The following is a 12,544-nucleotide window of genomic DNA, read 5'->3' on the forward strand; positions in this document are numbered from 1 at the left end:
GGGCAGAATACTGTGAATTGCTCCCGCTTTGTTCTTTCAACAACGCCTTTGGGTAGGTTATGCTAAGAGCTGTCCTCTGGATATAGTTCCAATGGTGATGCGACTGAACTGCAGCAGTGATAGCCGAGTCCCCACATAACAATATATGCCTGTGTGAGGAAACTATCCTGTGTGAAGCAGCCCTTAGTCTGAAAGAAACCCAAGAATGACTTAAGTGGTAGCTTTTTAGTGTTTTTCTCCCCACTGTTTTTAGAGTCCCTGTTCAATCGGAGAGTTGAAGAAAAATCCAAAGAGTTGTTTTTCACACCTTTGGGCTGGCACCACAACAATCTGGATCTTCTAAGAGAAGAGAATGGGGAAAAACAAGCCATGGAGAGGCTGCTGTAAGTTGAGACTTCTTAAAATATAAAGTTAGGATAAAGTAACAATACATCTATACCCTTTTTGGTTATATTTAGTGCCTCACTATTAAAATCCTGGCTCAGACTAGTGGTCCATCTAGTTTGGCATTCTGTTTTCAGCTTTCATCTGCTAGCTTCCTCTTGGAAGCTCTAAAGCAGGGCACGAAAGTAAGTCTGTTGCCCGTTCCCATGCACCTGATATTCAGAGATATACTGCCTCTGAACATGGAGGTTCGATTTAAAAATCATGTCTGTTAGTTACGTGCCATGAATTTGTCCAGTTCCCCCTTTAAAGCCATCAACTAGCAGTGCATCTTGTGGCTGCAAATTTCATAAGCTTGTTTATGCTTTGGACTGTGTAATGTGTTAGGTTTGTTTGTTTGTTTATTGAAACTAGGGTAGATTAAAAACCAAAGGTTTTTTTTAAAAAATAGGATTTTAAAAGTTTAAAAAATAAAATTTTAAAATAATTTGGAAATAATTTAGTTTAAAATGACTTCACATGTCATACTGAACCTGAAGTTCAGTGGAGTGGCCAGAGCCCACGCATGTCCTACATCCAAGCGATAAGAAGGACACACTGAGATTGTTGGGTTTGGACATTATGCCCAGTCTCGGCATGTCTGTCCCAACACCAGGAGTAGGGCACACACACTTTCCCAGGGCTCTGGCCACTACGTTGACCTTTAGGTTCAGTGTGATATGTGAAACTGCCCATAGTCTCTTAGAATTGAATGTATGAACCTTCATTTCATGAAGGGCTGCTTTTTTTTGGAAAGAAAAAATGATGGGTGGGGTGGGGGGTGGACGGCAAACAATCTTGCATGTCTAGCCCAATAGTTTGTGTACTTGATGACAGTGGGGGCCAGGGACTGGTAAATCCCCATAGGTATAATCCATGGATCCACCTGGGTGGCCATTTACTCCTATTTTATGTCTAGTGAACAATAATAATGATAATAAATAAACAACTTGATTTGTAGCCACCCCATAACAAATTGTTACCCATAACAAATTAGGCATACTAAGTAACAAGGCATACAGCTCTGAAACAAAGTCAGTATTCCTAGCTTTAAATATGTATGAATCTGCCTAACAGTTGCTGAGCGTGGTTCGTTTGTTGGCTTTCCATCCCGTGGAGAGTCACGATCTGTCTAGTAAGTACTACCGGTTTTTCTCCCTGTGGCCTGCCCCAAGCCCTTGACTTAAGGAGATGGTAGCCATTCTCTCTTAATGCAGTCAGCTTGTGCTTTAGTGCTTGCAGGGAGAGTCACTGGAGTAACTGTCACTTTCTGTTTGTTGCTTATCTACACCCTGCACTGTAAGCCTGCAGTGGTCAACAAAAAATTTTATTTTTTAAACTTTTAAAATCCTATTTTAAAAATACATAGTATCTGTACAGCATTTATAAAGTGTACATAGTATTCTACGTTATCATTTTGATATATTTTCCTGTATGATAAGGAAGCAGTAGTATTCCTTATATTGCCTCTGGGCAGCTGAGGCATGCTTGCCTGAGGCCATCTAGCGAGCTCCTGGGATTTAAACTGGGGAGCTCCTGGTTTGTAGCTCAGTCTCTTAGCTGCTGTGTGTTAAACCAGATGCCCATTTTCTTCAATCTGTTGGACTCTTCTGGGTGGAAGAAAAGGAAAGAGGTGCAGATCAGTGGTCAACATATTTGCTGGGGCTCTTTCAGATGGTTTAAATCTGAGATAGTAAGGCCTCCTTCAGTCACTTTCAGTACCCCATTTTTCACATAGGGAGGCATTTGAACTGGAATATTGCACCCCACATACACAAATCTCAAGACACCGCACTGGAGAACTTGATCATTTTGAAGAGGTTTATCCAGTATGGAAACATGAGTGATTTTGCATATTGGGGCGATTGACGCATAACCCCGCCTTGGGGTTATTTTTAGCGAAAGGCGGTATATAAATCTAACAATAAATAAAATAAATATGTTGTTCTGTGTGAGCATTTGGGTCAAAGGCTCGAATTAGGCTTAAGTCTATGCACAAGGACTTTTACCACTTGTTTATAAATATAAGAATTGGCCTTTCAGTGCTTGGGGAGCACTGAACGTTCATTTTGTAGCTGAATGAGTCTCCCTAAGGCCACCTGGCATCTGAAGTTCACATTCAAGCAAAAGGTTCACTTTCAAGCATATGTACCTTTTTAAAGGTCACACTCTCAGAAAAGGAATGGCTCTTTTCTCAACTTTAACCATATTTTTAACATTTCTCTGCAGCTCAGCTAATCACAACCACATGATGGCGCTGCTCCAGCAGTTGCTGTACAGAGAATCATTGTCCCTCTCTTGGAGAGATATCATTGTGCCTGTTGTCTGCCAAGTGGTTCAGACTGTCCGACCCGACGTCAAGAATAGGGATGATGATATGGATATCCGCCAACTGGTCCATGTCAAAAAAGTAAGTTCATGTGAGGTGGACAACTCAGAGTGAGAAAGCGGAGAAGCAGCCCTCACTAGTTATGCTGACCCCTGGCCATGGGACTGACTTTGAAAAGGGTTTTTGATCTTAGTAGGTTGAAACTAGCCCAGGGCTGCACAACTGTGACTCACCAAGCCAAACACTAGCCAGTGCCATGGAACAGTGTATAATGGTCCACCAGGATTAACATCCTGTTTTGCTGTCTTCCTGTGTAAACAGGCTGGCAAATATCTGGCAGGCCACAGTGCATGGCAGGTGGGTAATGTTTTGCTTTTGGGGAGTGGGGAGGTATTAGGTTCTGCAGGCCTGAACTATCTTTCAACTAACCAAATTATTACTCTGCCGTGTTTTGATCTACGTTTTCATTTAACACTGTATGTGGCAACTTCTTGCCTGATTACACCTTCCTCTTACCAAATCTACAGTGTGTAATGATGTTGGCTACTATCTTTTCAGTTTTAAACTATGCTTATAATTGCTTTTTGCATGTAACTTGAGATTTCTTAGGTATTGTCTTGAATTTAAAAAGGACATGGCTCTTTGTTTTGATGTAAATATTTTTAAATGTTTATGCTGAGTAAATGCTGTCATTAATCAAAGCTTAATTGCAAAAGACAAAGCTGATCCTTAGCTTGGCCTTCATATAAAAGTGCATGTGGTTTGGGTTTGCTCATGTAACAAACGCAAGCTGTTTAACTGCTTCTTCTCTAGAGAGTATTCAGCAGTGAGTTTGTGCTTGTATAAAGGTAGCATGTACTGCACATGAGCACATGCACTTCAGGATAGGTGAAAAATAAAAGTAACAAATGAATACTGGCACTACACTGATGTTAATGGAACTGCCCTGGGGTGATTGGTCAGCACCCCAGTGTTTGGGCTTTGTGGGGGAATTAGCGCTTAAGGGGGCAGCTCCACGTCAGTTTTAATTTGTGCAAACGTTTGGACTCAAGAAATGACTGGTCGGAGACAAGTTATAGTTTCAAAATTAAAAGAAGAATTTATTTGAGGAGGGGGTACATAAAAGAGAAACATGTGGCTACGGTAATATTACTATCAAAAATATATTTAACTACAGTGAGGCATTTTAGGTTAGAGTCCTAATTGTGTAAGTTCCCAGGTGGGCAAGAGAGAGAGGCTTTTTAGAGAAGGAATGGGGTTGGATCTAAGAAAGGGGAATAGAGACAGATTTTGGGCCCAAGGAGGGGCAAAGGCTCATATCACCTGGTCTGTTCGGGGAACTCCGGGGACCACCGATGGGATTCACGCCTCAGGTCTGGCCAAAGCAGGTGCAGGAAGGTTGGTGATGTTAGTCAATAGCAATGATTCTAGGAGGCAGCTTCCTCCTTGGACCCAGCTTCCCAGGTTAGCGAGGAAGTCTGGGCAGATCAGGCTGGGCAAGAGAGCTGATCTGGAAAATTGTGTGAAATACTCAACACAGCCTGGTGTGGCCTGTGAACAGTGAATCACCCAGAAAGCTGACGGAGTAGGCAATGGAGTCCCAAGTGAAAGGCACAAGGGAGCACGAAGATCTCAAGGAGCACCTGATGGAGTCCCAAGTAGAGCACACGAGGGAGCACGCTGGATCATGTAGTTGGGGCTTCTTATACCCAAAAATATATCCTGGGGGTGAATTCCAGCTGACCGTTGTTGTTTGGAAAGGACCAGTAAGGATCCCAGTGTTGATCTTTCTTCCTGAGTGTAACGGGTGGGGGGGGGGAGAGAGAGTGTCAACTGTGCAGAAAAGCACTCGGTGTTGAAATAAGTATAACTAGCTGATCTGGCACAGAGCCTCTGCACCCCTAGTTCTCCGCCTCTCCTCCCCATCTTCATTAACCCCCCACCCCTCAGCACCAGTCCCCGTTCTGCTTTCCTTTCCCTCCCTTCAGCTGGCCTGGCGGCACTTTCCTTTCCCTCCCTTACCGCTGGCAGTGGTTTCCCTCACCGGCCTGGCTAGCACTTTCCTTGCCCACCTTCTGGCTGGCTGGCTGCACCACAACCGCCTGCTGGCCTGGCAGCCGCCGCTTCTCCTCCACAGCCACCTACTGGCCGCTGCTTTTGCACCACGGCCAACTGGCGGCAACCATTTCTGCACCACAGCTGGCCAATCTGGCGCCGGCTGCTTGCCCTCCGCCGGCCGGCACTAATCAGCAGCTCTCTCACGAGAGCTGCCACGCATGGAATTAGTGACAGGTACATTTAGGATAATTTTATATAGAGATGTGTTAGAATGCAAATTTCACAGCCACATTTCACACAACACTTCGAAATGCAAAGTCTTTCCCTGTAAATAAGTCGTCAGTGCTGGGTAAATAAGAAGTGCTTTTCCAGCGATATTGGGTTTTCATGAGCAGGAAAAAACTGGATTGTATGCAACAGAATAACGCCATCAATAGCACTTTTGTATGGTAAACTCATTGCCTGGAAAGGCACTTAATTACATGAAAGGAAGTATAGATTAAAAAAAATAAGCTGTGTGATCCCATGTGATCCTAGGCCAGGCCTGCTCAATTTAGCTCCCCCACTCACATTTTTTTGGACTGCAACTCCCGTAATCCCCAGCCACAGTGGCCAACAACCAGGGATTATGGGAGTTGTAGGCCAACATCTGCAGGAGGGCTGAAGTTGAGCAGCTGTGCCCTAGCCCAAACTGCATTGTTGAGGCTATTTCTGGTTGGCTTTTTGATATTAAAGGGGAAAATCCCTTGCTTATAAAATAGCTTTGTTCACAAAATCATACCAAACTTCATGGATGCCAAGAAGATTAATATCTAAACTGCTATATAATGTGTTTACTGTTTCATCAGATCCCAGGTGGGAAAAAATTTGACTCAGTAGTGGTGAATGGCTTTGTATGCACCAAGAACATAGCACATAAAAAGGTATGATACAGTTATTTTTGTCTGCATAACTTGGTGGCATTGATGATTCAGTGAAATGTCACATTTTCCATGTAACTTCCTAAAGAAGAATAAACTCTGGCATTTTTTTTTTGTTTTGTTCTCTTGACCTTCCCTGTTACCCTGTGGTAGAAGGCTTGTGACCTGGACTTATGCTTGTGAGTCTTCAGTCTTGTGTTTTGTTATTGCAGTACTAGTAAAAAGGTATATTCCTAAGAAAATAGATCTGAATGTGCTTATTCTTCCCAACATTTGGTCAGCAGACTGGATGTTCAGATAATTTGATTAAGGAGGATCACTCACACTTGGTGATGTGCAGGCTCCCCTTCTATTGAGAAATGAGAGGTCAGCACAGAGAATTCAGGGCCATCTGTGGCAGCTTCAGAACCCAATGGTAGAGGGCGGCCTTCCCGTGAGTTACCTGAAGGGGAGGGCCAGGACTTGCCTCAGCCGAGCGGCTTGGGGGCCTCTGATCATGGTCTGGCCCTCCCCTCAACTCTCCACTTCGTGAATTTTTTGTTGAAAAGTGGGGATGGTGTGTTTATGAAGTGTGTTTATGACTAATATCAATCAGTCATCTTTATTATGCTCCAAGACCAGCATAAGATAGAACAGTAGATCATGATTCAAAATAATAATAGGAAATTATGGAACCATAAAACTATATTACTTAAAAATTACTTACTCTAATAGTATAAAGCTGTATTATAATACTGTAAAGCTGCAACCCTTATAAAAAAAAGGGTAGCTATGAGATTATTAAGGGCTGATGCAAGGGAATGGCCTGGCAGTCATGACCTGGCAGATCCTACACGCTGCCACGCAGAACCTGGCGGTGTTATACGTGAAGGCCGGGTCTTCATCCGAAAGCAGCAACTGGGTATAGACATGGTTTGGGCGGCCAGGGTACTTGCGAAGTAGAGGAAATATAAGCTTGGCCAGGGGCGTAACAAGGCTGGAGTGGGCCCAGAGACAAAATTTTAAACTGGGCCCCTCGCTCACACACACACACACACACACACACACACACACACACACACACACACACACTCTTCACAATATATAGTCATGTGACTTGCCTCTGGGGGGCCCCTCGAGGCGTGGGGGCCCCCAGGCAGCCGCCTCCCCTTGCCTAATAGTAGTTACGCCCCTGAGCTTGGCCCAAATGTCTCTAAAGGGGGCAAAAGAGGAGTACATGTTCTATGGCTTCTACCTCCCCCGTGTCACAGGGACAAAGTATCTCTGCAACCAGGATCTTTTTGTATTTGCCTTCCAATACAGCGGAGGGAAGGGCATGACAGCATGCGAGGGTATAAGCCCTTCTGTGGTTTGGGATTTCTAGCTGTGACAGGTACGCCGCGGGGGAGGCAGAATGTTTGAGCCTTTCCGAGGACAGGAAGGATGGAACCCTGCCTAGGTCAGTCAGGCGCTCAGTGTCCATTATCCTCGGTTTGATGACTGTTTTCGCCTGGCCACAGTCTATAGCAAGTTGGGGGGTGGGAAAAAGTCCAGGAGCGACAATTTAGACCACACAGCCCTTTCCCAGGAAGACTGAAAATTGTCTTGTAGGGCTAGAAGGGCTAAGCCCCGAGGGTGGAGGGATAATTTAAGCCGAAGGTTAAGCATGGACAGCCACACTCTGGCCTCAACCTTTATCATGCCCGTTTCCAAACATAGTGCAGCATTTGAGACACAGTGAGGCACTTGGAGGGCCGCTCTTAGAAATTTGGACTGAACCCACTCCAATGGGGCAAGATTGTAGGGGGGGCCCTGATTGGGCACCATAGAGGAGGTGCATCAACATCTTGGCCTCCTATAATTTGAGCGCTACTGATACGTATTGGCCTCCTCTAGTCTGTAGGAATTTTAGAATGGCGGTGGAGCTCCTCTGAACAGTGAGGGCGACATGGTTGCAGTGGACTTTTCTTTAGCCAGAGGCATGAAGGACCACTCCCAGATATTTGAAACAAGTGACCTGTTCGACCTTGTGGCCATTTGTACCCCAGGGGCAGATCTTGTTTTGTGTTTGTGTGTGTGTCCGTGTGTCCACTGGCTATAGGGATTATGGGATGAATGCTTAGTCTTGATCAATATAAATGGAAACTCTGGCCAATTTTCCTCACTTCCTTTTGAGTGTTACATAAGGGGTGTGTGTGTGTGTGTGAGAGAGAGAGAGAATATGCACACTAAAAGAAAAGGCTTTTATCTATTCTTTTGATGAAAATTTGCAAAGGAGTATGTCTAACAATTTTGTCTCTTTCTAGATGAACTCCTGTATTAAAAACCCCAAAATTCTTCTGCTGAAGTGTTCCATTGAGTACCTCTATCGAGAAGAAACGAAGTTTACATGCATTGATCCCATTGTCCTTCAGGTTGGGATAACTTCCTTTTCTTAAGCTTACTTTCCTTAAGGAAAGTAAGTTTTGTGAGATCACCTGGCATTCTGTGTATGTGTGTGTGTGTTGTCCCCCGTCTCCCATCAATTTCGCAATGCCTGGACCAATATGAACCAAATTTGCTACAGCAGTAGGGACACATAGGGACAACTCAAGGGCTTAGTTTGTGATTACGTTATCCACCCCAATTCAAGATGTCACACGTGTGAATGTTTGAGGCACAATTGGGCTAACATATGAACTGCCTAACTGATTTGGACCAAATTTAGTCCAGTTGTAGGAATAGTGAAAGGAAAGTAGGCAGATTAGTACTTACCAAAACTACTTGTTTTATTTTGTAGTGTCACATCAGGGTCTAATGGATTGGCTTGCACTCTTATGATCACGGTGTTCTTGCAGTTGTTTCCAATACTATTTCCTAATGCTTCTGCTAGTGCTCATGGCATGGGTGTTTGGAAGGAGGAGGGAAGAGGGAGCAGTTGTGTTTAGGGATGTGCATGAACCCGTTTGGAGTTTTATTCTTGGAATGCCGGACAGGTTCGGAACCCCCGCTTTTGAACTGGTTCGAATGCGGGGGCAGGGGAGGCTTTAAGGACGGGAGGGTGCACTTACCACCACCTCTGCCGCCTTCCCCCTCTGGCGCTCTGTGTATTAATAGTTTGGTGGGGCAGCAGTGTACCTTCTTGCTGCCCTGTTGTTTTCCTGACCGGAAGTGCTGTGCACACATCATGGGTGGGTGGGCGCACGTCATGTGTGCATGCGACGCATGCACCCATGACACACGCATGCACAGACAGCACTTCTGGTCAGGAAAATGACGGGGTGGCAAGGAGGTACGCTGTTGCCCTGCTGAACTATTTATACACAGAGCGCTTGAAGGGGAAGTATGGCAGTGGGGGCGGGGGGGATGCACCCTCCCCTGTCCTTAAAGCCACTCATGCCCCACCATCGACTCGAAGAGAGCCTGTTGCATGCACATCCCTAGTTGTGTCCCCTCAGATTGAGCCAGTCCAATGGGGTGTACTCCCAGGTAACCACTTAGTGCAGCCCCCCTCCCTCCCGAAAACAAATCTTGTGGATACGCATGGTTTCCAAGGCTTGTGGACCTTGTTCCAAAGATTGCTTTTCTTTAGAACTGAGTCTCTAAAGTAAGAAGTCTCTGCATTAATTTTTTATAAGTGAAGCGAAGTTTTGGTGACGGCTGCTTGTTAATATGGTATGAAGAGCCCCGTGTTTGGCCTAATTCACTTAGATCATGCATTTATCAGTATTTCACATGGTAGTGTGGAAGACAGCCCAGTGACATGAAGTAGCTTTCACTAATGTTGGTGATCTCAAAAGAGCCATGTAAATCTCTTGGTATACAATTGCTGGTCTTTCTCCTTCCTCTTGCTGCCACACCCAATGTTCAATTGTGTTAACACCGACATAGCTAAATCTGGGGAATGATATGAGCCCAATGTTAGTTTGCACCACTCTATTTGTTAGCTTCTAACCAGAAGTAGATTATCAAACTCTGGTTAAAGATAATGGTGGCTTTAAGAGTGGAACAGATGCAATGCTGCACCATAACTAGCTCCAGAAAGGGAAGGGGCTGTGGGTTGAAATTGACACAGAGGAGGGGGAGGAGTATGTAGGCTGGCAGCATGCTTATCTCCTTGGAGACTAGGAATATTACATCTTCATTGGCCGCTGTGAGCACTATTGAACCCTGTTAGGCTGGGTACGTTCTGATGGTATCCAAACTATGGTTTCCTAATCCCATGCACATTTACTTGGGACGATCCTGTTGATTTCAGTAAAAATTACTTTCTAATAAGCATGATTGGTTTGCTACTTTGTATCAGCACAGTCCTTCTGTACTGCTGTATCTTATAGCACTTGTCTGATCATGTTTCCTACTTCTGTTGTATTAGGAAAGAGAGTTTTTGAAGAACTACGTTCAGCGGATAGTGGATGTCAGACCTACTCTAGTCCTGGTTGAAAAAACGGTGTCCCGTATTGCCCAGGACATGCTGCTGGAACATGGCATTGCTTTGGTCATTAATGTTAAGCCGGTAAGTGCTAGAATTAAAAAAGAAATAGTGATGTGTTACTTTGAAGTATTTCTTTATGATTGGGAAAGGCTAGTGGTGTTGCACTTTAAATATGATTAAATGCAATGGAATAAATTCTCAGAGGGACAAATGGATTACAGGCAATTGTTTATCCACTGCATTGATTATGGTTAGGGTGAACCATGGGACCCTGTGTGATGAATGTGGCACAGATACTGGTTTCTGAATATCAGTTTAGCAAGCATTTTTTTAGCTCTTGATTTACTGAGATCTAAGCATTATTTTTGTAAAAGATTTTGAAATCCTAAGGGTGACTTGAACACAACACTGGGGCACAGTTTATGCACTGCATAGCATTCAGTCTCTCTCGCACGCAACCTCTCCTTATTCCACCAATGAACAAGTACTTGCATCTCTCATTTTTTGCCAAAACATCTCAAATGTTGTGGAAAATACTGAACCACAGCAACTTAACTTTAGGAAAACGTACTAATTGTCTAATTGTGCATTACTAGGCAGCCAGACTGCCATGACTAAGCACCACTGGAAATCAATAAGAAAAGTTTGTCATGACCAACGTGTCCCATTAATTTCAATGGAACTCAACCATGACTAACATAATCTGAATGTTGCCTGTGTTTCCTGAGACTATGGTGCAAGACTGAAACCAAAGCAAGAATTGCCCAAGTGAGATGTAACATGCAAAGCATGTTTGAGTTTATCCATGTTGTCTTGCAGCAAGTCTTGGAAAGGGTAAGTCGGATGACTCAGGGAGATTTAGTTATGTCTATGGATCAGTTGCTGACCAAGCCACACCTGGGAACCTGCCATAAATTCTACATTCAAGTGTTCCAATTGCCAAATGGTGAGTAGAACCTATCTTTATCTGGGAGGTCTTTTATAATATATGTGTGTGGCTTCTTTAAAGTAGGGATGTGAATGAAACGGATTTTTGTTTGCTCTCAAAACAAAATTCAGACGGCTGAAATGTTTCATTGAAACAGCGGCCGACCCAGCTGTTTCAACAGAACAAACTTAGAAATGTTTCTTTTTTTTTTTTTCAAATTCAATTTTTATTAATTTTAACAACCGTAATATTATCATTCATTACAAATACACACACACACACACACACAAGGTGGACTTCCCGCTCATATTTCTTTGTGAATCATCAACTATAAAATTTACCCTTGCTATAATAATAATTCAAAACGTAAATTCAAACACTTACAAACATAATTAATCTAACCAACCTGCGATTTTTACTAAGTTTCAAACCCTGCTGTCAAGTCCATAGTAGGAAAATAATTCTTTAGATACAGCAAAAATGGTCTCCAATCTTCTTTAAAACATTCCAAGTTTTGATCTCTTAATAGTGCTGTAAGTTTTGCCATCTCCGCATATTCCAAAATTTTTATCATCCAGTCTTCTTTTGAAGGCAGTTCACTAGTCTTCCATTTCTGTGCATATATAATTCTAGCTGCCGTAGAGGTATACATAAAAAATGTTAAATTAGTTGTAGAGATTGCACCTTGTGTTAACTCCCAGCAGGAAGGATTCTGGCTTCTTAGGAAATGTCATTTTAAATATTTTCTTTAATTCATTATATATCATATCCCAATAGGCTTTAGCCTTCCCACAGGTCCACCACACATGAAAGAATGTGCCTTCAAAATGTCCAAACTTCCAGCATTTGTTTGAAACATTTTTATACATTAATGCCAATTTTTTTGGTGTCAGATACCATCTATACATAATTTTATAATAGTTTTCTTTTATAGCATAACATGCAGTAAATTTTAAATCATTTTTCCATAACTTTTCCCAGGCTGCCATTTCTATATTGCGCCCCACATCTTGAGCCCACTTTATCATAGTCGTTTTAACCACTTCCTCTCTTGTCTCCTCCAAAAGCAACAGTTTATACATTTTAGAAACTAATTTTTCATCATTTTGACATAATTTCTTCTCAAAATTTGAAGTCTGGTCCTCAAATCCGACTTTGAGGTCTTTTTTATACATCTCATTTAACTGATAATACTGAAACCAATCTCTAACCAAATCTTGTATTTCAGTTAAGCTTTTTAACTTAAAATCCTTTTCCTGAAAATGTAACAAATCCCTATAGGTACCCCAACACATTTGCATATTTACTTCTTTACCTGATAAGGCTTCAATCGGAGATACCCATAACGGAGTTTTAGGTTCAAACCAATTTTTGTATTTTAACCACACCCTCATTAAATTCCTTCTCACATAGTGGTTCAAAAAATCTTTATGTAATTTATCATCTTCTCTAATAGTTCTACAAAGCACTTCTAGAACCAATATAAAAAGCAA

The 12,544-nt window shown here is 42.9% G+C and overlaps 1 protein-coding gene across 7 annotated transcripts in view; it reads left to right on the top strand.

Moving 5' to 3' along the window:
• The window catches only part of PIKFYVE (phosphoinositide kinase, FYVE-type zinc finger containing), a 121,726-nt gene that overhangs the window by 66,714 nt on the left and 42,468 nt on the right, over positions 1 to 12,544 (top strand). For 6 of the 7 annotated variants that reach the window (XR_008312919.1, XM_053282805.1, XM_053282804.1 and 3 more), the window contains 6 exons: positions 254 to 383; positions 2,653 to 2,833; positions 5,659 to 5,733; positions 8,016 to 8,123; positions 10,064 to 10,204; positions 10,943 to 11,069. Coding sequence is in view for 6 of the 7 variants with exons in the window: in XM_053282805.1 (XP_053138780.1) it covers positions 254 to 383; positions 2,653 to 2,833; positions 5,659 to 5,733; positions 8,016 to 8,123; positions 10,064 to 10,204; positions 10,943 to 11,069 (762 nt within the window). In the remaining variant the exon portion in view is untranslated. Of the gene's footprint in view, positions 1 to 253; positions 384 to 2,652; positions 2,834 to 5,658; positions 5,734 to 5,883; positions 5,967 to 8,015; positions 8,124 to 10,063; positions 10,205 to 10,942; positions 11,070 to 12,544 lie in introns of those variants that run through there. The other variant, XM_053282808.1, reaches the window with a different exon arrangement.

This window comes from Hemicordylus capensis, chromosome 1 (assembly GCF_027244095.1).
Source record: "Hemicordylus capensis ecotype Gifberg chromosome 1, rHemCap1.1.pri, whole genome shotgun sequence".
Classification (NCBI taxonomy): domain Eukaryota; kingdom Metazoa; phylum Chordata; class Lepidosauria; order Squamata; family Cordylidae; genus Hemicordylus; species Hemicordylus capensis.